General features: G+C 43.2%; 1 protein-coding gene across 3 annotated transcripts in view; it reads left to right on the forward strand.

Moving 5' to 3' along the window:
* The first annotated feature begins 10,049 nt into the window (after positions 1-10,049).
* SGPP2 (sphingosine-1-phosphate phosphatase 2) overlaps positions 10,050-25,258 on the forward strand; it is a 145,904-nt gene continuing 130,695 nt past the window's right edge. For 2 of the 3 annotated variants that reach the window (XM_074010327.1, XM_005574424.4), the window contains exon 1: positions 10,519-10,808. In XM_074010327.1, coding sequence (XP_073866428.1) covers positions 10,590-10,808 — 219 coding nt within the window. In that variant the 5' untranslated portion in view covers positions 10,519-10,589. Of the gene's footprint in view, positions 10,203-10,518; positions 10,809-25,258 lie in introns of those variants that run through there. The other variant, XM_065526162.1, reaches the window with a different exon arrangement.

Genomic DNA, 25,258 nt, shown 5'->3' on the forward strand with positions numbered 1-25,258 from the left:
AGCATCTGGGCCCCTGTGTCAGAGTAACAAAGTTTTCTTGAAGTGTTAACCGACTCCTTAATAAAGGTTATAAAAGTTATAAAAGGCTTATGGAAGTTATATCTTATGGTCAAGATTAAAATGTTATAGATTGCTTATATAATTTTGAAAAACAAATTTAATTGGCTTCATGCTGGTTTTTATTAGAGCTTATTGTTTGGAAAATTAAGTCTCCTCTCTCAAACAATGAAGGTTTTCACCTTTTTTCAGAATTCTTGAGTTATCACTTTGGTTAAATGAAATGTACAATGACCTGTGATGCTATTTTGTGATATCAAGGGTTTTAAACCTTTGATACTTGACAAACTTTCCAAATCAAAGTATAAATTATGTATTTTTCTGACCTAATTAATTCTTTAGGATATGATGTTCCTTATAGTCCAAAAATGACATATTTGGCTTATTTGGTATGAAATTATACAGGAAACATTGTCAAATATAAAATGGTGTTTGGTTTTCTTTGGGCTGTACTTGTATAAATATGTCATTGGTATTTGTTCCAAAATTATGGAAAACTCCTATAATTCTGATATGACTTAATGTACATTATCAGCAATAATTATAATTGTTATATTAAATTATTGTGTGTCACAGAGGTAACAAATTCCCTTGTCAATTGTGTCTTTGACTATGGCTGCCCTAAAACTTTTTGTTATCCATGGACAATTGTTCTTTTGTTTTTGTCCCCTTTAGAAGGTGGTTTTATAATCAGCTACAAAACTCTAATGGGTACTCTTGAATGCAGGTTTCTGATAACTTTGGAGACTGTGATATTAGAATAGAGAAAAAACTTTCAGGGCTCATGGAGATCTGAAATGTTCATGAATATCAAGGTGAAGTAATATTTTTAATTTTTTGCTTAAAAGTTGCTGATGCTTTGTTTTGTTTTTCAGGGTCAAGAAAAGTTTTAAACTGTTTACATTAAAGCTTTTAACAATTGAGTAAAGTGTACTCCTATGAACAAAATTTGAATCATATTTGCTTTCTTTCTACCTGATTTCTCCAGAATTCAGAAACTATTTGTGAGTTTCCAAATAGTTTGGAAAGAATAGTTTTCAAAGAATAGTTTGGAAACTATTCTTAACTTATGGCAATACAGTTATTTGCATAAGTGCAGTAAGAATCTGTTTTCATTTGTAATAGGATACAATTGGAGCAACTGGTTATTTTACCAACACTTCAACTGGAACGGTGTGTTTTCCTTTAAGGAGTCAAACTTGACTTATGGAGCCAATAAAAGTGCCTTGGGAAAACTGACCTCATACTTGTCTACACAGTCCCTGTACAGGGTTCCTGACCTGTGACCTGTGGTAAGTAAAGAATGTCACTTTCTGACAGGCTTAGGAGCCCCAAGTTTTATCTTGGAACCTCAAGAGGAAAGGATCACCCAACTCATAAGTATTTGATGGTACAATCCATGGCTGGGCTTGGCTTTAAAAAAGTCTTATCTGAGATTCCTTCTATGGAACAAAGTCCCATCAAAGCCAATTTAAAAGCTTATGTAAAAAGTACTTATTCTTGCTGCACTGTATACAAATAACTAGGCCAAGTATAATAAAGCAAACCAGCCCTACCATGATTTGTCTTTAGTAACAATGAGAAACTGGAGAGAGAAAAATTATGTTTCAGAAACTATAGTATACCTGTTATTAGATTCCAGTCTTTCCTAATGTTTTTCAATTTTTATTATTTTCTACAGTTTGGACTGAATTTTAATTTTTCTTGGCTACAAGTCTTCAAAATAATGTTTCTAATTTTTTTACTTCTTCTTTTTTCTTGTTTTTCCTAATTTGGAGTCACTGAAAACTAAACTGTGTTTTCATAAAGCCCTACGATTTAAAGCTAGACAACTTCAACTTCAGAAGAAAGTAACAGCCTCTTTACACACATAAGCCACTTTCATACCTGCCTGCTGCCGTATGGACTTCAGAGTAAGGTAGCCTATATTGATTTTCCAGGATTGCTCTTTTGTTTGTTTTGTTTTTCTCCCTTTCTCCCCCTACTTTCTCTTCACAGGACAGGAGACTTCACAACCTTCTTGAAATTAGCTTTCCTAATAACTTGGGACCTACCCTCTAGGAATAAACCATCCTAGCCATGACAGACCAGACAAAACCTGAGACCAGAGACTCATTTTCTTCTAAAATGCTTTCTCCAAAAGACTTTTAAAAAGAAAAATTGGGGAAATATGACAGGAAAATATATTGGGGCCCCAAAATCACTCAGCTAAAGGGAGGAGTCAAGCTGGGAGCTGCTTAGGGCAAACCTAAGCAGAGGTTTAGAGGTCACATATAAAACAATCCTACTCACAGTCATCCCTCTATTCATCCCATCCTATTCACAGTCATCCCTCTGCTGACTGAGATAAATGCATATCCGATTGCCTCCCTTGGAGAGGCTAATCAGAAACTCAAAATAATGTAACCATTTGTCTCTTATCTACCTATGACCTGGAAGCACCCTCCCCACTTCAAGTTGCTTCACCTTTCCAAACCAAACTAATGTTCCTCTTACATGTTGATTGATATCTCATGTCTCCCTAAAATGTATAAAACCAAACTGCTCTGACCACCTTGGGCACATGTCATCAGGACCTCCTGAGGTTGTAGCATGTGTCCTCAACCTTGGCAAAATAAACTTTCTGAACTGATACCTGTCTCAAGTTTTGGGGTTTCACAAGATCAAACCGATTTGAGTAGACCCTAATCCAATGATGAGTGCCTTTAGAAGAAGAAGGCCACAGAATGCCAAGGCTTGCTCGCAACCACCAGAAGCTAGGAAAGAGGCATGCAGCAACTCTGCCAACACCTGGATTTTGGACTTCTGGCCTCCAGAAGTTTGAGGGTTCTGTTAATACATTTCTGTTGTTTTAAGCCACTCGGTATATGATAATTTGTAACTATAGTCCAAGAAAATCATGAAACTTAATTAGACAATGAAAGTTAACATAATCTGTATTAATAATTAAGCCTTTGCTGCAATAACCTAACTTCTAGTTGTGAATGAGGCAAGCAGTCACTCCATAACTACTTTTCCTGCAGGAGGCTTCCCTACAGCCTTGCTGTCAGAGCCACCCACTTAGTCCTGGGTTGGAGCAGATTTTACAGACCAGGTTTGGTCCCTCTCTCAATTCCAAAAATAGTCCTGTGGCTCCCAAAGATACTCCAGGATGAGCACCAACTCTGGCACCTTGGTAAACACTGAACTGGAGCTTCCTGACTTTAATAGGGTGAACATCGCTTTCAAGCTGGGAGATTAGGGAGCTAATATTTTCCCTGAAACTGACTGGGATAAGTCAAAGTTCTTACCCAGATCTGTCATCTGAAGACAGGAATAGACCTGGACATTTCTCTCCAACTCCATGGAAAGAGATGACCAGTCTCACTGATAATAAGAGACATGCAAAGTAAAACTACCAGGAGATGCCATATTTAGCCTATCAGATTGACAAAAATTTAAAAGTTTGGTAATATTTTGTAGCCAACAATGTAGAGGAATAGGCAATCTCATTGACTGAAGAGGAAGTTGGTACATCACTCTCTAGAGGTCCATTAAGCCATATCTAACAATTACAAATGCACAGGCCTTTTGATCCAGCAATTCCATTGCCAGGAGTCTATTGTATGGATCTCAGGTGGGAACAATGGTTATTTATTGCAGCACTGTTTATAGTGTCACTGTTTGGAAACAACCCAAAGTGTTCATTACTAGAGGACTGGTAAAATAAACTACAACACATAGAATGTGCTGCAGTTAAAAAAATGAATGAACAAGGTCTTTTAATAATGACATGGAATAATTTCTAAGTATATCATAATAGGCAAAGCAAGACAGAGAACAGCATGTAACAAATGCTACCATTTGTGTGGGAAAAAAAAAAGTCAGTAGATTCATGTTTGCTTTAATATGCAATTGAGTGAAATTTCTTCCATCTGAAAAAGTCCTATTAAATTTGAATTATGGGGGCCTATAATGGAAATCCATATCTCCAGCATTTCCCTGCTTCCAGACACCATTTACTAAATAGCAAACTTCCCATTTAATTTTCTGGCAACACTGCTTTTCTCATGTCCTTTATTTGCTTTCCAAAGTTGTTGTTTTTTTTTTTTTTTTTTTTTTTTGAGACAGAGTCTCGCTCTGTCGCCCAGGCTGGAGTGCAATGGCATGATCTCTACTCACTGCAACCTCCGCCACCCAGGTTCAAGCAATTTTCCTGCCTCAGCCTTTCAAGTAGCTGGGATTGCAGGCAACTACCACCATGCCCAGCTAATTTTTGTATTTTTAGTAGAGACAGGGTTTCACCATGTTGGCCAGGCCAGTCTTGAACTCGTGACTTCAAATGATCCTCAGCCTTCCAAAGTGCTGAGATTACAGATTTGAGCCATCGCACCCGGTCTGCCTTTCAAAGATTTCTCATTGCCTCAAACATATACTGTAAAACTCATAGCCCGACATTCAGGACTTACTACTGGGAAGACACAATTTATCCCTCCCACATTATATTCTATTACTCAAATACAGAAACTCTCCATCCAACCGAAATTATGTGTCACTGGCCCCAGACACATTAAACACTTTTATTTTATTGAGGAGACTTGACAAGAGTGAGTGTAAAGTATTATCAAATGGTTTTTCTACATCTATCAAAAAGACAATGTATTAGTGTCCTAGGGGTGCTGTGACAAAGTACCACAAACTGGGTAGCTTAAAACAATAGAAATTTATTGTTTCACAGTTTTGGAGACCAGACATCAAGGGCCATGCTCCCTCTGAAACCTGTAAGAAAATCTTTCCTAGCCTCTTCTGGCTTCTGGTGATTTGCTGGCAATCCCTGACATCCCTTGGTTCACAGCTGTAAAACTCCAGTCTCCGCCTTCATCATCACATGTTGGTCTCTCTGTGTGTCTCTGTCCTCATATGGTCATCTAAGTGAGTGAGCACCTGAGTCATAATGGATCAGGGGTCCACTCCGTTACAAGTTGAGTATGCCTTATCCAAAATGCTTGGGGCCACAAATGTTTCAGTCTTCATATTTTTTCAGATTTTAGAATATCTGCACTTCATTGACCAGTTCAGCATATCCCTAATCTGAAAATCCAAAATCTGAAATGCTCCACTGAGTATTTGCTTTGAGTGTCATGTCAGTGCTCGAACAGTGTTAATTTTGGACCATTTTTGAATTTTGGATTTTTAGATTTAGGATACTCAACCTGTACAGTATGACCTCTTCTTGACTAATTATATTTGTGGTGACCCTCTCTCAAAATAAGATGACATCCTGAAATATTAGGAATTAGGATTTCAACATATCTTTTTTTAGGGTGGGGAACACAACTCAGTCCATAACAGATCATATGATTTTTCTCTTTAGTTTTATGAATAGGATGGATAATATAGATGGATTTCTAATATTTAGCCTACTTGCATTACTAGAATAAATCTCACTCTTTTAATTAAAAAGTAGTTTTTAATGAGCTGCTGAAGTCTGACTCCTGATATGTTAAGATTTTTGAATGATTTTCACAAGTGATAGTATTCTGTCATTTTCTTTTGGTACTATTTCAGGTTTCAAGATGAATATATTGCTTCATAAAAGAAAATTTGAAAAATGTCTTCATCTATGATCTGGAATACGTTAATTAGCATTGTGATTACCCATGTTTTAAATGGTGGATAGAATGTTTTTGTGAAGCCAGCTAGGCCTGGTGCTTTTCATAGAGGAGTATTTTAACCCCCTTTCTCTAGCTGTTTTATGATAATTAGTCTGGTTAGACTTTCTTTCCTGGGATCAATTTTAGTAAGTTGTGTTTTCCTTAAAAAACATCTATTTCATCTATTATTTAAACTTATTTTCATAGAGGTGTACAAAGTAAGCTCTCAGGTTTTTAAAATTTTTTCTCTGCTTTTAATGATTATTTTTCCTTCAGTATTTAAAATTTCATGCTTTTGTTTTTCCTCTTGTTGTTCCTTTATTATATTAGCTAATGGTTTGTCTATTTTGTTGCATTTTCCCCAATAACTCTATTTTGCATTTATTAGTTTCATTGTTTTTCTCTTTTCTAATTTAAGAATTTATACTTTCTTTTAAGAGGTCTGTAATCTTGGCAGATTTTTGAGATAATTCTGATTCCAGATTTGAGAATTACAGATGTGATACATGTAGTTTTTTTTTTTACTAGAAATTGTCATCTGGTGCTCCATTTTTTCCCTTTTAGTATTGTTTTTATATTATTGCACGTGTTTTTCTCTGTGTATGCATCTTATGTGTATGCAACAGATGGAAGCTCATTGAGGCCAAGACTATACATTGTATTTCCTAGGGACAATAAATACTGATATCGTGGCTATGAAATTAGAGAATTAATGTAAACATGAAGAACTTGTAGTATGCAGCTTCTGAAAAGGTCCCAACAATCCCTACCTCTTAGTACTCCTATTCTTGTCTCACTCCCTCTGTCGTCCTTCAGTGTGGGCTAGATCTAGGGACTTGCCTCTATGAAGTAGAACAGGATAAAACTATTGGAATGTTACCTCCAAGATTGGGCTATAAGAGACTTCTATTTTATCCTGTTCAGACTCTCTCTGTATGTCTTGATTTCCTCATTTGCCTGTTTTGGTGAAGTAAAGGGCTGTATAATGAGCTATTCTATGAAGTGGCTGTATAATGAGCTATTCTATGAAATGGCCATGTGTTGACAAAGAGAGAATGGCCTCTGGCCAACAGTCTGCAGCTAATTGAAATCTGCCAACCATCATCTGAGTGATCCTGGAAACAAATCCACTTCCAGTTGAGCCTTGAGATGATGTAGCCTCAACCAGCAGCTTGGCTGTGACCTTGTGAGAAAGCCAGAGCCAGGGGACCCAGCTAAAATACACTTGGATTCCTGCTCTGCAAAAACTTTGAGATGTTAAATGTTGTTGTTTTAAGCTACTATTTTTGTGTGATAATTTGTTGTGCAGCAATAGATAATCAATACAGAACCCAAATTCTGTATACTTGTCTTGATCCAGGAAACATTGCCCAATTGAAAACTGAACAGTCTAGTTGTAATTTCGAAGTAACCTGCTCTTCAGAGAAATAACTCTAAATTAGAACTTAAAAACCAATAATGTAATTAATACCAAAATTTTTCATTTAAAGTGAAGGTATTTTAACAACACTTGAAAAATTAATTTGTTAAAGGTTACCACTTGTCCCTGCCCCCATTTTTTTTTTCTTTTTTTTTTTTTTCTTTTTTTTTTTTGAGATAAGATCTCACTCTGTTATCCAGGCTGGAGTGCAGTGGTGTAGTCATGGCTCACTGCAGCCTCAACCTCCTGGTCTCAAGCAATCCTTCTGCCTCAGCCTCCTGAGTAGCTAGGACTACAAGTTCCCGCTACCATGCCTGACTAACTTTTAAAAATTTTTTGTAGCGATGGGGTCTCCCTGTGTTGCCCAAGCTGGTCTTGAATTCCTGGCCTCAAGCAATCCTCCCACCTCAGCCTCCCAATGTGCTGGGATTACAGGCATGTGCTACCATGCCTGGGCAATTGTCTTTTGGAATAACTTATTTTTAGTGTGGCTTCTTTTAAAAATTGTATCTGCACATAAGTACGTATAACATGCCAAGTGAATGACAAGCTGCCTAGATAAAATGTGTAGATTATGGTTGAATTATAACATGGATTTTTACTGTATAACATTTTAACCAATATTAGTTTCCTAACACTGGTGGAGACTGCCGGTTGTCCACAAAAAAATTCTGTCCTCCACTTCTTCCACAGGAATATAGCTTCAGCTGGACGTAAGGTTGCCCTGCGAGAGATAACATTTCCAGTGGTTTCTCACTGATAGAATATCAGTGAAAGTGATGCGTGAACTTCTGCCTCACTTGCTTAATAAGACATTGCTGCTCAGAACACTCTCTTTTTTCACCCTTTCAGGAGCTGAACTTCACAGGTGCCCTAACATAGATTCAACCATGCAAAAGAGGACGATGACCTAAGGCTCAGCTTTAGGGCATGGTGGAGCAATAAGATGAAAAGAACCACAGTCACGGATTAGGGCCATGGAGCAGAGTTTCCTACTAACCTCAACTGCTTGCCTTAGAACCATTCTATGAAAGAGAAATGCATGTCTGTATTCCTTAAGCCACTGTATTTTGGGATCTCTTTGTTACAGTAGCTTAACCTTTATCTGAACTAATATTAATATATCCATCATCAATTCCTTTTAAATGTGTCATTTTGTAATTGTTATATATATGCAATTGAGCAAAGTACAAATAACTGGATCTCTGCCCTGGCAAAAAAAAAGGTTGTAGGGGCGGGATGCGAAATGTATTTCCCACAGGTATAACTAGTGTTCAACAATGGAAGAACTACAGGGTATTTCTCTGGCATCAAGAAAATTTTTTTTTGCATAACTGCAAGCTACTATTTAACATCTCTGCACCATTACAGCAGTCTTTCAGCCCTACCACTTCTCAAAGATGTTGATATTTGTTAGGTTGGTTGAGAAATTCATGTTCAAAATATCAGACTGGGCCTTAGAAAAAAAAGGCTCCGGGGAAATGTACTTTACTACCGCCCAGGAGGCTCTTCGGTCCCACTCAAGATGTTCAGAGCCAAGTTCTCCTGATGATTCCTTCCTAGATTGAATGGCTCCAGCACAATACACCTTGTTATCATGATCTCACTAGGTCTTACAGAGCTTGTCTCAAGATTATTTTTACAAGAGCCTTATAAGAAAGACAAGAAGTGAGGATTATCATTTCATTACAGGGATAAACTGAGACGTACAGTGACTTACATCAGGTGACTTGGTGAGGCACTAGAAGCTGGAATCAGTAACTGATCCTCCATGGAGATAAAATGCTCTGTCTACAACTATAATTCTTTGACAATTAATGCTACGTGTGCCATGTTTTGCTTTGCCTCTTTTTCCTAATTGGCAGAAAGAAAAATCGAAGCACTAAATTTGGGAGACACACAATGCCAGTGTCTTCACAGGAAAACATAATTCTTTAATACATAAGCAGAACAGGGCCCCAACGATCACAGCTCCAGCTTCTAAAACCCAACCACGGGGTTTTGCCTCACACCTGTAAATGACAGCCAGCAGCACTGTGGAGAGATGCTTCCACCTCCTGCGCTGGACATTTCTGTGTGTGATCCCGCCAGGCGTCACAATAACTCTGCATGTCTTCTGTAAGAGGAAAATGGTTTCCCTTAGGAGCTTCAGCATTCTCTCAGTCCCCTTGACTTTGTTCTCCAGACAGGACTGAGAAGCAAGAAAACTAGAAACTAGAGCATGAAGGGGACTACATCATCCTGGAAAGTCACATCCAAAAGACATTCAGACCTAAAAGGACAGTTGAATAAATAAATAAGGCAGTGACAGGTGTTCATTAATCATTTGTGCAACCGATGGCTTTTGCATGGACAATCAGGAAACATGCAGATTTCTGCGGCAAACGAAAGACAGGATTGAATTGCACTTTTATGCAGACGGATCACCTGGGCCTAATTTGACTGTTGCCTCCCAAGGAATCTCTGAGCCCAGGAGGGAAATGTAGGAGGGAGGAGGGAAAACCAACCCCAGCCTGCAGGATGTTTCCTTTGCTGTCTTCTGCTGAGCGCTCTAAAGCAGGTGCAGGTGCAGTGAGATACCTAAGCCTGTCCCCAGTCCTCCAGTATTTGCTCTCTTCTCGTTTAAACTCCCTAAGGGGTCTGGTGCGGTCCTCCCAGTGTCATTGCTTAAGCAGAGCGGAAAGAAAGAAGTAGGAGAGAGCGGTAAGCATCTTTGTTCTCAATGCGGAAAATCCAGAAGGGAGTTTCCTCCCAACCCACCTGAAAGTGTTCCCCAGTTGCCAAATCAGAAGGGCAGGGGCAGCGACGCAGAAGATGACTCAGGGCCCACTTTGATCCTCCTGGGTACTTGAGCAAGCTCAAGGGTGTTTGGACCTCTGGGGAAACGTTGCATCACGCAGTTTGGAAAGAACCTGGGAATTTTCCCTAGGGGACTCGCTGTATTTACTGGGAACTAGTCTTGCAGGAAGGTGGGAGTATGTGGCTGGCTGTGGGGAGCTGGCGTTCGAGGAAATCCGACTTCACCATGGGTTCACAGTTGCAAGGAAGGTCATATGGGATCAACCTGAGCCCGAAAGGATGGGCTCGCGCAGGTGCACGCGCGCTTGGCCGCTCCCATTAGTGTCACGTTTGCCGGGGGGAGAAAAAGCGGGGGTTAGGGGCGCAGGGAGAAGAGAGGCGAAGTTCGGCCCTCGGTACTCCTCCGCCTGGTTACAAGCGGTCCTGGCCCAGTGGCCGCCCGGGGCCGCCCAAGCCCTCCGGGACTGAGCGAAAGAGGCACGCGCCTTGCGCAAGGTGGAGGCGGACACCTGGGCGGGCGCTAGGACCCGGGCGGCGCACCTGTTGGCTGGGCCCGGGGCTCCGCCCGCCCGGCCTCCGCCTGGAGTGCGGGACCGGCGGGGGCGAGGCGGGAGTGGCGGTGCCAGCGGAGGGCACCGGCCGGAGTGGCGGCGGCGGCGGAGCGCGGCCTCGGGCTCACCATGGCCGAGCTGCTGCGGAGCCTGCAGGATTCCCAGCTCGTCGCCCGCTTCCAGCGCCGCTGCGGGCTCTTCCCTGCTCCGGATGAAGGCCCCCGGGAGAACGGCGCCGACCCCACGGAGCGCGCGGCGCGGGTCCTCGGGGTCGAGCATCTCCCCGCTGTCAACTGCAAGGGCGGCGGGGCCCCGGCCAACGGGCTGCGCAGAGCCGCGGCGCCGGAGGTAACCGCGGGCAGGTGTTCGCCGGGGACGGGGAAGGGGCGGCTGCGGACGTGCGGGTCCCGGAGACTCAGCCACGCGGGGCCGGCCGGGTCGAGAGGGCGCCGTCCCCGGCAGCGACCCGGCTCCCGCCGCTGCGAGCGGACGGGGAGGCCTGGCCTTCCAGTAACCAGGATGCCACCCTCCAACGCTGCCAGGGGCAACCGGGTCTATTGAGATATCCCCAGACGCTTTCAATGCAGTCCATTTAGAGACTTCCCACTTTGAAAAGTAGTTAAATTCACGTAGATGCCAGCAAATATGTAAGAGTTACGTAATGGAACAGAGGAGCGGGGATGCCCTTGACACTTCCCCGGGGAGACGTTCTTAGACTCCCCCCTGTATTCTTGCATTTCCGCCCATCCCCCTTCTCTGATCCACACAAATGAGGGTGCAGCCGGGCTTGGCACGCTCCTCACCGCGCTGCACCGCCAGCTCTGGGGACAGAACTTGGGACTCACACAGCTCCTAGAGAGATTTACAACCTCCCTGGACTACCCCCGGCGATGATGTCTTAACAGCACCTCCCGCTTGTCCTCCCCTAGAGTCTGGGGGTCCTTCCTGCCTGGTGGGTCTTTTGTGGACCGACACCACTGACTTCTAACAGATGCTTCTGGGAGGGAAGCTCGCCACGCTCCCCGCTAGGCATTCAGAGCGTGGTTATACAACCCACTGCGGCTTGGGGGGAACCAGCGTGCGTCGTCGTCGCAGTGCACAGGGACTCCAGGCAGGAGGGACCAGACGGGCTGCACTTGGCTTCTGGGGACGCATGTCTACCAGGAGCCCTGGCTGCACCTGCCCTTTCCCTCGGCAAAGTCAAAAGTGTGTCGCAGGAGAACAGAAGCAAACGTATTAATAATTCGAATTCCTTGTACACAGCCACATTTTGTTCTTCCTAGAAGGTTTTGGTGAAAGAAAGGTGGCCTTTATTTACGTGTGAATTTCTAGCTGTAGTAACTGAGGAATTCTGAAGAACCTGGCTTCTGTGTGGAAGGGAATATGATAGGCATTGGATTATAGAATTAGTTTGGGAGGGTCAGGGTGGTTGTGTGTGCCACTCCAGAGAAATCCCCCTCTGTATTTTTTCCTCTTTATTGTCCCTTCTTTATCCCATGTGACATTCTGGCAACTTATAGATGAGTATGAGAACCCCCTCTTTTCTCTTGCCTTGTCTTAAAAAGGGGGCAGAGTAGGGGGGATAAGAAATCAGCTGGGCATGGTGGCGCAACCTGTAGTCCCAGCTACTCGGGAGCTTTAGGCAGGAGAACAGCTTGAGGCAAAGGTTGCAGTGAGTCAAGATCGCACCACTGCACTCCAGCCAAGGCGACAGAGCATGACTCTTTTTCAAAAAAACAAAAACAAAAACAAAGACCAAAACAAACAAAAAAACAGTCCCATGGCTGAAACGTGCCATGACATAGTCGGTGCACACACCGTTTATACCCACAGGTAGACACGTGAGTTGCTTTCTGTTGCTCTCTTCACAAGCTTCTACCCTGTTGCTCTAATTCAGGGAGCTGAAAAAGAGTGAACTGTTCCACCAGTGCTTTTCAAACTGTTTTAAGCATCACCCCTGATAACTTAACTTTAAACTCCAGAGTTGGATCCTCTTGACCTTTAAAAGCAAGATAAGCAGATTTCTTACACGGCATTATCTTCTTACTGCTTGACAATCCTGGGTCTTCAGTGAGCGAAATGGTGAGGGTTTCCCCATACCCACCCAGCCAACACAGGACTTCTGCTCACAGATCATGTAAAAGCGAGAAAGCCGAATGCCCAAGATAAGAAATCATTGTGTTGGTATATAATGGGGGAAATCATAAACTAGAGAGTGCTTGATAAATGAAAGGTTAATAAATGTTGTTACAGGTGGGTTGGTTTCAAATGACTTGGGAAGATTAATCCTTTACACACACACAGAGTCTCCCCCTCAGAAATGATGTCATACCTGCACTCAGGTAATCTGTAGGACTTTAAGGCGACAGTTGTGAAAGGTGTGCTGTCCTCTCTGCAGGCCTTTGTACAGGCCTTGGCCTGCCTGAGCTGCCTGTCCTTTCTCTAAATATCCTCCCCACCCATCCTTCTATTTCCAAAGGTCAGTTCCTCCATGGGTGCCCTCTCTGACCTTCCAGCCTAGCTCCCCCTGCTATAGTTTCTCTTTGCTTTCTGCGTTTCTTCATTACAGCATTTATCACATTGTCTAAATGTGCCTTTGTGGGGATATCTGATAATTCCCAGCCCCTCCAGAGGATAAGCTCTAAGAATGCAGGAAACTTGTCTGTTATGGTCCTTATTTTCTTCCTATAGCCTGGCATATAGGAGGAGCTACTCACTTTTATGAATACATGCGTGTAGATTGCAATATAAAATTATAGTTTTAAACTTTTTTTTTTAAGAGACAGGGTCTTGCTGTATCACCCAGGGTGGAGTGCAGTGGCGCAATCATAAGTCACTGTATCCTCCACCTCCTGGGCTCCTGTAGTTCTGCTGCCTCAGCCTCCTGGGTAGCTAAGACTACGGATGCATACCATCATCTGGTTTTTTTGTTTGTTTGTTTGTTTGTTTGTTTGTTTGTAGAGACAAGGTCTCACTATGTTGCCAAGACTAGTCTTAAACTCTTGGCCTCAAGTGATCCTTCTGCCTCAGCCTTGCAGAGTGCTGGAATTATAGATGTCAGTCACTGTGACTGGCGATGTTTTGTTTTTCTTTTTTAAAAAATGAGTGAATATTGAAAATCAAGTGATTTTTCCACATAGCCTAGCAGGTAGCACAAGAACATTGATTTAAGACTCTGCAAACAATAGAGAAGTTTTCTTCTTCATTTGAGTGACTTTAGATCTTAATGAATCTAATTTACCTTCCCACCTTTCACATTTTCTATATTTGTTTTAATTTTGAAAACAGGACAAGTGTTTCCTGTTTTCAAGTGACTGAAAGTTTCCTCTACAAGTTCTCATTACACCACACGCCGCTAGCTTAAAGATTAACTGCATCTTTTACAAACCAGGAGTGGGCTTGGCTTGTACAAGCCTGTCATTGAATAAATTGGACAGGGCCTTAAGAGATTGCCCAGTAGTCATGAATTTCACAGAAAGTCTGAGTCCTGAAGGGTTAAGTGATTTGGTGAGGACTTCCAGGATATCCGCACAGTCAGGGGAAGTCAGATCTTTTGACTCCCAAGTCTAAACTGCTTTCCTCTGTGCAGATTCCAGGGAAAATTCCAGGGCGTCGCTGTATCTGATTCACTGAGGTGTGTCCTGTTGGGACCGGCTGGGACAGGGTGGAGATTGTGTGAAAAGAGGTGGTATTGCTTTCAGTTTGCAAGGGTATCTGACTTGCAAGAGTAACTGTAGGAAGCCATTTTTGGTTATTGCTTTGGGTGGCACTGCCCTGAGCAAAACGCAGGATCCTAGGACTGGTCCAAGAAGGTAAAGGTGTGATGAGAATTTCATTTATTTGTCCTGGGGTAAAGCCAGCCTCGGATATAATGGTATTATGATTTCTAACATTTTTGCTTACTCAATACGGTTGTATTTAGTTAGACTCTGCAGTGCCTTCCTCAGCATTACATTAGACTAAGGATCATCTTTTCTAATATCCCCGTGTCCAGTACTTTTTGATAACTGCTCAGACATAGTTCTCACATTGACTTAGGGAGAGGTTCAAAGATAAGTTGTTTCCAGAAATCTTAGACTCTTGAAATATTTCAAGTTTTCCTCTTGAAACATTTGAGGCCTTCTAAATCTGTTAATCTATGAAATTCCACCCTTGATTTCATTGGTGTGCTAAAATACAAACACTAGGAAACCAAGAGATCAGGATCTAGTTTTACCTTCATGTCATTTTGGACTTCTCTGAACCTCGTTTGTCTCATCTGCAGAATGAGCAGAGTGGAAAACAAACAAACAAACAAACATGGTTTTCTGGGGTTTTTTTCTTTTTTCTTTTTTTTTTTTTTTTGAGACAGAGTCTTACCCTGTCACCCAGGCTGGAGTGTGGTGGCTCCATCTCAGTTCAGTGCAACCTCTGCCTCTCGGATTCAAACAGTTCTCCTGCCTCAGCCTCCCAAGTAGCTGGGATTAAAGGCATGAGCCTCCATGTCCAGCTAATTTTTATAGTTTTAGTAAAGATGGGATTTTGCCATGTTTGCCAGGCTGGTCATAAACTCCTGACTTCAGGTGATCTGCCCGCCTCTGCCTCCCAAAGTGTTGGGATTACAGGCGTGAGCCACCGTGCCCGGCCAAGAATCATGGTTTTCTAACCATGGCTGTACAGTATAGTCTCGAGTATAGTGTACAGTTAGAGAAGTTTTCAAAACAAAACAAACATAAACCAATGTCCAAGATCCAGGTTAGAAGAGGGGTCCAGAGACGCTGGCCAACAATGTTGGGAAGCTCTGAGTTCTCTTCTCCTAGGACCCACCACCCTTTGTATATTCAGTAGGAGAGTAGTGATGGCTGCAGGCAGTGGTCATGGCAGCTGTGACATTTTGGCTTCATCATAACTAAACTGGCCAACAGATCAGACTGCAAGCTTTTATTATCCTTTATTGGATGCTTACGTGTGAAATGACAAAATGAGATATTTTGAAAGTATACATTTGATCTTTTTTTCTAGTTACAGATATCATTGTTCACAGGAGAAAACTTGGAATCCCACAAAGAGAAAGTTAAATTCATGCCCATTATATCACCGCCCATTGCTAATCACTTAGTAAATGTTCAGCCCAATTTTTAATGGCTGCATGTTCCTCCAAAGGATGAATATACTGTGATTTAGTCAGCTAGGCGCTGTGCCTTTGGGTTGTTTCCAGTTTTTACATTAAAAATGATAACATCTTTGTACAAGTATCTCTCCTCCTGTCTTTGATTATCTTCTAAATAAAATGTCAAGACTTGAAATTGCTGAGTGAAAAAATGCATATATTATTGCTCTTCATAGCTATTACCAAATTGTCCCACAGGAAGGGTCTACTAGGGCAAACCACTACAAGGGAGGTTTTCTCACACACTCACCAATGTTAGGTTTTTGGGGTTTTTTTTGAGATGCAGTCTAGCTCTCTGTCCCAGTCTGGAGTGCAGTGGCGTGATCTCGGCTCACTGCAAGCTGTGCCTCCAGGATTCACACCATTCTCCTGCCTCAGCCTCCTGAGTAGCTGGGACTACAGTCACCCACCACTATGCCTGGTTAATTTTGTGTATTTTTTAGTAGAGTCGGGGTTTCACCGTGTTAGCCAGGATGGTCTCGATCTCCTGACCTTATGATCCACCGGCCTCGGCCTCCCAAAGTGCTGGGATTATAGGCGTGAGCTACCGCGCCTGGTCAGTGTTAGGTATTAATACTCTCTTTAATCTTTGGAGAAAATAAACCACTTTGGCTTCTATCTCACCTTTGCTTTCTTCATTTCCCATCAACATCTATTGATCAATACCCTGTTTCTGGGACAGTCCTCAGACTTACAGACATAAAGATAAATATAATTTAGTTTCTTCCCTGTGAAAGCCCAAATGAAAGGGTGCAGTGCAAAAAAACAAAAATACTAGAATAGAAGGATGAATACAAGGATAGGGAGACAATAGCAGGAGTAACTCACCTTCCCAGGGGAGCCCATGAAGTCTTGAGTTGGGGCTTAAACAGTGGGTAGGAATCAAACAGGCAAAAATGGGAGAAGCTCTTTCTGTACCTGGATTCCTGTGTGCTAGAACATAAAGACACACGTCGTTTTTGGTGAATGATGACAGGTTCAGCCTGGGTATCATCAGAGTGTCAGCAGGAAATAGTTGGCCTACTTAAAAAGGGTGATTGAAACCCTTAAAAATAATTAAAATGGTACATTTTATGTATATTTTACTTTATTTTTTTTTTTCTTTATTTTTTTTTTTTTTTTGAGACAAAGTCTCGCTGTCTCCCAGGCTGGAGTGCAGTGGTGTGATCTCGGCTCACTGCAAGCTCCGCCTCCCAGGTTCACGCCATTCTCCTGCCTCAGCCTCCCGAGTAACCGGGACTACAGGCACCCGCCACCACACCTGGCTAATTTTTTATATTTTTAGTAGAGACAGGTTTTCACCGTGTTAGCCAGGATGGTCTCGATCTCCTGAGCTCATGATCCGCCCGCCTCAGCCTCCCAAAGTGCTGGGATTACAGGCGTGAGACACCACACCCAGGCTCCCTAACATGGGCTGTACATAGTGACTTCCTTTCAAAGAATATGGCATATGGAAAGAGAAGGGGGATAAAAGTAATTTTGCAGTATGGAAACTTGACAGACTCTCCCTTGGCCAGATGATCAAGGTCAACATCACCAGTGGTAAGTCATGTTGACATCATGTTCTCTTGATGCATATTAAAATTTTGCATTCTTGTTACATGTCGAGGGACATTCTGCAAAATATCTGACCAGTACTCTTCAAAACTGTCAAGGTCATCAGAAACAAGGAAATTCTGAGAACCTGTCACAACTCAAAAGGAGTCTCAGGAGGCGTGACTAAATGTTATGTAGTATCCTGGATGAGGTCATGGAACAGAAAAAGAAAAACATTAGGTAAAAAATAAGGAAGCCTGTGTAAAGTATGGACTTTAGTTAATAATAATGTATCGATATTGTAACAAATGTATCATACCAACATAAGATGGTAGTCATAGAGGTAACTGGCTACAGAGTATAAGGAAGGCTGGGAGTATATGGAAATTGTGTATTATCTTTTCAATCTTTTTATAAATTTAAAATTTTTCTTTAAAAGAAATAGTCTATTTAGGCCAGGCATGGTGGCTCTCTTGAGGTCAGGAGCTGTAATCACAGCACTTCGGGAGGCCAAGGCAGGCAGATCACTTGAGGTCAGGAGTTCAAGACCAGCCTGGCCAACATGGTGAAACCCTGTCTCTGCCAAAAAATATGAAAATTAGCCAGGTGTGGTGGCGCACATCTGATGTACCAGCTACTTGGGAAGCTGAGGCATTAGAATTGCTTGAACCTGGGAGGTAGAGTTGCAGTGAGCCAAGATCATGCCACTGCACTCCGGTCTAGGTGGCAGAGACAGACCTTGTCCCCCCGCCCCCGCCCCAAGTCTATTTAAAAATTGTACAAGGTGGGGGTAATTAAAAGACTATTTACAAAGATGTGGGCAGGGTTGGAAGAAAACCAACATGGGAGGATGAAGCATTTTGGAGCAAGCAACTTCAGCCTAAAAAAGCAAGAACAGGGAGTAGGGTTCGGGTAACCCCAGACCTACTGAGAGTTTAGACAGCAGAGGGAATTCCCTGACCAGAGCTGAGGCCCTTAGCAAAGAAAGGCAGCCACAGCCAGGCAGGAAGAGGCTGGCGGGGTGGGGATCAGATCTCAAGCTCATTCTCCATATGCCCTCTTTCTCATATCCTACCAGTGCCCCACCTTTAACCAAATTTAGCCCATAGTCAGGGAGCTTGGGAGCTGGTTGAAGCAGTCCATCAAGGTCAGCCCCCTGCAGAAAGGCAGAGAGTGGACCGGAAAGGAGAAATGGAACCCACTCAGCGCAGGTTGCATGAAGAAATTTCTGTGATAATACAGCTGCAGTTTTGGGCTGCAGCCAGAGTTTTAGGCTGAAGCCTTAATGTGGCTTACTGCAGAATTTGGACTTTATCCTATAGACAAGAAGATAGCAGTCAATTTCATCCTGCGTGCCAAATCAGAATTGGCAACTCAGAGCACTGTGTTAAGAAGGGATCTCAGGCCGGGCGCGGTGGCTCACGCCTGTAATCCCAGCACTTTGGGAGGCCCAGGCGGGCGGATCACAAGGTCAGGAGATCGAGACCACGGTGAAACCCCGTCTCTACTAAAAATACAAAAAATTAGCCGGGCGCGGTTGTGGGCGCCTGTAGTCCCAGCTACTCGGGAGGCTGAGGCAGGAGAATGGCGTGAACCCGGGAGGCGGAGCTTGCAGTGAGCCGAGATCGCGCCACTGCACTCCAGCCTGGGCGACAGAGCGAAACTCCGTCTCAAAAAAAAAAAAAAAAAAAAAGAAGGGATCTCAGGGTGTCTCTGTGCAAGATTGATGGGGGTGCCTGTGGAGTATGGAGGGAGCCCAGTGGTGAAGCCTTTTAAGAAATAGTGATGTTAGATTAAAGCAGCAACAAATGTAGGACTCACATGAAATCAAACGCTAATGTCTGTTTTGGGTTCTCCATGATACTTCTATTGTCACTGTCACCCACAGATGCTTTAGGAGGAAAAAGTACAAATGGTTTCTTAAGACAGAGGTTGCCATGTTTTGAATCATAGGATCCCATCATTATGATTACAAGCTGATTGAGCCAGGGCTCAGCCCTGGAGTGAAAGGCAGTCTTCTATAGGCTGGTCAGCATTTTATGACATGGCTTGGCATGGGGACATCATCCAATCAAGATCATACATATTGTGCAGTGACTAACAGACTCAATCGAATTGCTGCCTCAGCAAGTCTGAATGCAAGACCCAGACATGAATGGTAGAGTTCTGATAAACCTCAGATAAAAGAAGGAGGTTGTAAAGAAACGGAAGCCCCAAGACCCAGGAAACAATAGGAACTCAGAAGCCAGAGGTGGAGGAGGGAATGAAAAGTCTGTAGAAAAGATAGGCCGGACATGGTGGCTCACAACTGTAATCCCAACACTTTGGGAGGCTGAGGCGGGTGGATCACCTGACGTAAGGAGTTCGAGGCCAGCCTGACCAACATGGAGAAACCCTGTCTCTACTAAAAATACAAAATTAGCCGGGCATGGTGGCACATGCCTGTAATCCCAGCAACTTGGGAGGGTGAGACAGGAGAATTGCTTGAACCTGGGGAGTGGAGTTTGTGGTGAACCAAAATCATGCCTTTGCACTCCAGCCTAGGCAACAAGAGCGAGACTGAAAAGGAAAGAAATAAAGAAAGAGAGAAAGAGAGAGGGAGAGAGGGAGGGGAGGGAGGGGAGTGGAAGGGAGGGGAGGGGAGGGGAGGGGCAAAGCAAAGCAGAAGAAAAATTTCTGAGTGGAAAAGAAGCTAAGACTTGAGTATGGCAGACTCCACTGAGCGTAAGAAGCTAGAGGAACTGTTGTGTTTCAGGATAGAATGGCTCAGAGAGGACATTAGGAAAGAAGCTGGCTGTGTGGCTGCTGCAGTCTTCTTCGTTCTTGAGGAATTATATTATAAACCCCTCTCAGTGGAGGGAGCCTATGGGGATCTCCCAGTGCAACCAGAATGTGCTGATGCCTACTACTTTGAGGGATTTGCACATAATTTCAAGTAGGTCATTATTTCTCTCACTGTAGTTGGGAATGGTGGCTGGTGAGGAAGGACAATAGGGAGAGGAAGTTAGATCCCTCCGCTCACCTGTGTACCCTCAGGGCCTGACATGCCTGGAACAGCCAGGTACTTAATCCTACCTGGTGAATGGAAGCTTGAAGGGTGTGCTAAACTCACCTTTTTCTGACTTGGAAGAAATTTGATCACCTGCCCTTTTCTCTCACAACAGAGGTAACTTATCCCTGGGCACTTGGCCTGGCTATGTCTTCTTGTAGCTTGATGATTTTCTTTTTTCCCCGTGTTGGCTTCTTCCTTTTCATAAATGAAACTGATAGAAGGTTTTGATTAATGAATAACTTTTTAATTGCTTTGCTTTCCTCTGATGGATGCCATGAAGGGAGGTATTGCTAAAAAGTTGGTCGATGGTGAAACATCTGACAAGTTTAAAAATGTATTTCAATTACTATGTTTTAGGAAGACTGTGGACAGCGGGCCTGGTGTGATTTTAACTTTTTTGACTTCTAATTAAGATGTCAAGACATTTGCATTTTTCAAAAAACACTTTCACTTCCTCTTGTTACAGTTTCTGTTAATGATTAAGTCCTCTGTGGTCCCGATAAGAATTATGTCCTGCACAAAAGCATTCTTGTATTTTATCTAGCAGGAGATTTTCTTGTGAGAAAACTCTGTCACGGTTTCCAGGCAACGCATCGAGAGTGTTCCTGTCTATATTAGGAATCTATGAAAATACTAAAATTTGGGGCATCGGCAGGTCTTTCTTATTCTTCTTGCCTGGTGAGATGCATTCCATATACTGAGAAAGTGAAATATTGAAAAATCAAGGCCAGACTGTGACGTGTATTTTTGATTAAGTAATTTTTAATTTTATAATTGACACATGATAATTGTATATGTTTATAGGGCACAGCGTGATGTCTCAGTGCGTAGGTGTGTGACTCATGTTTTTTGTCCCCTCAATCTTACTTCAGTCACAACAAAAAGTCCCTGAGGCTTGAGCCAGAGCAGATGAAAAGGGAAGGCACCAATCACCTAAGATCTTGAGGGCAAGGCTTGGGAGTCTTGGGAAAGGGGGCAGTGGTTTCCCTCAGCCATTTTAAATATTATTCCCTCCTCCCCCAAATGCTCATCGGCAGTGCTAGACCTCTATTGTTTAAGGAAAAAACAAAACACCTGATTCATTGTTACTTTGTTAATACCATTGATTTGGTAAATGCCTTCATAAGAAATGCCCTTTCTGTCATCTCAGGGTATGTTTTGATTTGTCCAAGTGGCGAAAATTTTGTTTCCATAAAATTTTAAGAAAAACTGCCCATCAAAGCAAAGATTCCTGTGGGTAGGAGAAAGAGGTATGGTGGTGAATGCACAGGCTCCTGGGGTAATGTGTCGGCAGCTAGAAAAGATCAGGCCTTAATTGGTGGAGAAAGGGCTTAGGTGACAGATAACTTAAGGGTGACTGTGAAATAGAACATCAAGTATTTTGTTTAAAGCTTGACAAATGGAAGGAGCCTCTGTTAGAAGTTGGTTTGTGTATTAGTCAGGGTTCTCTAGAGGGACAGACCTAATGGAATGGAGATATATATAATGGATATATATAGATATAGATATATATAGATATAGATATATATGTATATATATAGAGAGAGAGATGGGGAATTTATTTAGTAGTAACTCACACAATCATGAGGTCCCACAATAGGCATATCTGCAGGCTGAGGAGCAAGGAGAGCCAGTCTGAATTCCAAAACTGAAGAACTTGGAGTCCAATGTTCGAGGGCAGGAAGCATCCAGCACAGGAGAAGATGTAGGCTGGGTGGCTAGGTCAGTCTATCTTTTTACATTTTTCTGCCTGCTTATACTGTAGCTGACGTGGCAGCTGATTAGACTGTGCCCACTCAGATTAAGAGTGGGTCTGCCTTTCCCACACCACTGACTCAAATTTAATCTCCTTTAGCAACACCCTCACAGGCACACCCAGGATCAATACTTTGTATCCTTCAATCCAATCAAGTTGACACTCAGTATTAACTATCACAAGTCCACCCTTTGTCAACTTGAACCCATGCACATCTCCTGAGATCATATGTGATCTTCATATACAGAAAACAATAAGGTTATAATTATGTCTAACATAATACAACTATCCTTCGCACAGGAAACTCACCAAGCCCTAACACAAGTACTATTACATAAAGTTAACAATACTTAAATGCTGATGTGAAGTCAATAAATCTTATGTCACATGATAAAGGAGAAAGGAAATAAAATGAAGATATTTTCTTAGTACAAGTGTATACATGCATGAACATGTTTTTAACAAAAGAATAAGGAAATCCTCATGACAATTACAGTCCTGCGTTCTGTAGCTGGTCACGTGGTCGTAGCTGGTATTGATGACTACCTTCTACTACCCATTCTGTATTCCCTTTGCCTTCAGCAAGCACTTCAGCAGGTCGTGGTTTTTTTCCTTGTGGAGTGATCCAAACCTTCATTCCTGAGGGGTCTTGCCTGGATTGGGCTCTTGTAGTTTCCCATTGACCTTAATCACAGGGCATGGTAATACTAAGAGATACCCTAATGGGTCTTCTGTATTCTATGCATCCTCTTCCTTAACTCTGTAGTGAAGTATCATCTTCACAGTCCTGGTCAGTCACCCCAGGCAGCACTGTAAGTCCTTTCTTAGCCTGTTGACTTAAAGGTAGGAGGAGCCCAAAGTGTCCAGGTGGCAATCTTAACTTCCAGTTTAATGGAATTGTCGTGGTACCACCTGGTAGCAGCATTCCCCGCTCTGGAACTAAGACTTCTAGGCCAACAGAACATAACGTCACAGGAACAGGAAGCAAAAATTTTGCTAATGGATCAGTAGGGGTGATGGCGAGTTGTGCTACTTCCACTTCCACCCCTTAATTCCTGGACCCATGAATCTTGACTATGGGAGAAACAGTACCATATATTAGACTCTGATTCAGAGCATACACAATCTTCTGGAGAACTTTGCCCCCACCCTGCAAAGTACTGTCACCTCGTTAGCATTGTAATTGTGACTTCAAAAGGCCATACCACCATTCTATCAATCCAGGTGCTTCAGGATGTTGGGGAACATGGTACAACCAGTGAATTCCATGAGCATGAGCCCACTGCCACACTTCTTTAAGCGTAAAGTGAGTGCCTTGGTCAGAGGCAATGCTGTGTGAAATACCATGATGGTAGATAAGGCATTCCATGAGTCCATGGATGATAGACTTGGCAGAAGCATTGTGTGCAGGAGAGGCAAACCGATATCCGGAGTAAATGTCTATTCCAGTGAGGACAAACCTCTGCCCTTTCCATGATAGAAGAGGTCCAATACAATCAACCTGCCACCAGGTAGCTGGTTGATCACCCAAGGAATGGTGTCATATCGAGGGCTCAGTGTTGGTCTCTGCTGCTGCCAAATTGGGCACTCAGCAGTGGCCATAGCCAGGTCAGTCTTGATGGGTGGAAGTCCATGTTGCTAAGCCCATGCATAACCTCCATCCCTTACACCACGGCCACTTTTTTCATGGGCCCATTAGGTGATGACAGGGGTGGCTGGGGAAAGAGGCTGAGTGATGCCCACAGAATGGGTCATCCCATCCATTTGATTATTAAAATCCTCCTCTGCTGAGGTCACCCATTGGTGAGCACTCACATGGGATACAAATATCTTCACAATTTTTGACCACTCAGAGAGGTCCTTCCACATACTTCTTCCCCAAATATCTTTGTAACCAATTTTCCAATCATGCTTCGTCCAAGTCCATGACCATCCAGTCAAACCATTGGCTACAGCCCATGAGTCACTACACAATTGCACATCTGGCCACTTCTCCTTCCATGCAAAGGGCACAACTGGTGCACTGCTCGATGTTCTCCCCACTGGGAAGATTTCCCTTCACCGCTGTGCTTCAGGGATGTCCTAGAAAGAGGCTGTAGTGCTACAGCTGCCCACTTTCAGGCAGTGCCTGCCTATAGTGCAGAACCATCTGTGAACCAGGCCCTAGTCTTCTCTTCCTCTGTCAACTGATCATAGCGAACTCTCCATGAGGCCTTCAGTGCAGGCTGGGGGAGAGAAGGCAGGTGGCAGGAGTGGAGACCAAGGGCATTTGAGTCATTTCCTCATGTAACTTACTTGTGCCTTCGGGACCTGCTCTAGCCTGATCACATATAGACCACTTCCATTTGATGATGGAATGCTGCTGTTCATGACCCACTTTATGGCTAGATGGGTCAGAAAGCACCCAGTTCATGACAGGTAGTTCAGGTCGCATGGTGACTTGATAACCCATAGTCAAATCTTCAGTTTCCACCAAAGCCTAGTAACAGGCCAAGAGCTGTCTCTCAAAAGGAGAGTAGTTATCTGCAGAAGATGGTAGGACCTTGCTCCAAAATCCTGGAGACTCCCACCGTGATTCACCTGTGGGGTCCTACCAAAGGCTCCAAACAGTAGCTGCCACTGACACCTCAAGCACCATTGGATCTGCTGGGTCATATGGCCCAAGTGGCAGAGCAGCCTGCACAGCTCTACTACCTTTGCAACTGCTTGTGAATCTATAATTATTTCAAAAGAAAGTTTAAAAAATCAATACTGCCTTATAAAAAATGGTTCTGCCATTTTTCTCACAACTTTTGCTACAGGCATTATTTGTACTTTCTGCACAAGGAAATGTAGAATAGCGTTCGGGAGAAGGTGGCTTCTGAGCCTGCCGTGCTGTTGTTTCCAGAGCTTCAGGGCTTGGCTGTCAACCTTCTGCTAACTGACTGCTTCTATGTGCCAAGGAAAGCACAGAGAAGTGTTTGAGTGTCAGAAAAGCACATTTGTCCTTAATTTTATTTTGACAGACTTGTTTTATAGTCTCATGTTTTGTGTATTTTTGTTTTTGTTTTAGATGGAGTCTCGCTCTGTCACCCAGGCTGGAGTATAGGGTGCAACCTCAGCTCACTGCAGCCTCTGCCTCCTGGGTTCAAGCAATTCTCCTGCCTCAGCCTCTCGAGTAGCTGGGACTGCAGGTGCCCACCAATACGCCTGGCTAATTTTTGTATTTTTAGAAGAGATGGGGTTTCACCATATTGGTCAGGCTGGTCTCGAACTCCTGACCTTGTGATCTGCCCACCTTGGCTTCCCAAAGTGCTGGGATTACA

The sequence above is a fragment of the Macaca fascicularis genome, chromosome 12, assembly GCF_037993035.2.
Source record: "Macaca fascicularis isolate 582-1 chromosome 12, T2T-MFA8v1.1".
Classification (NCBI taxonomy): Eukaryota; Metazoa; Chordata; class Mammalia; order Primates; family Cercopithecidae; genus Macaca; species Macaca fascicularis.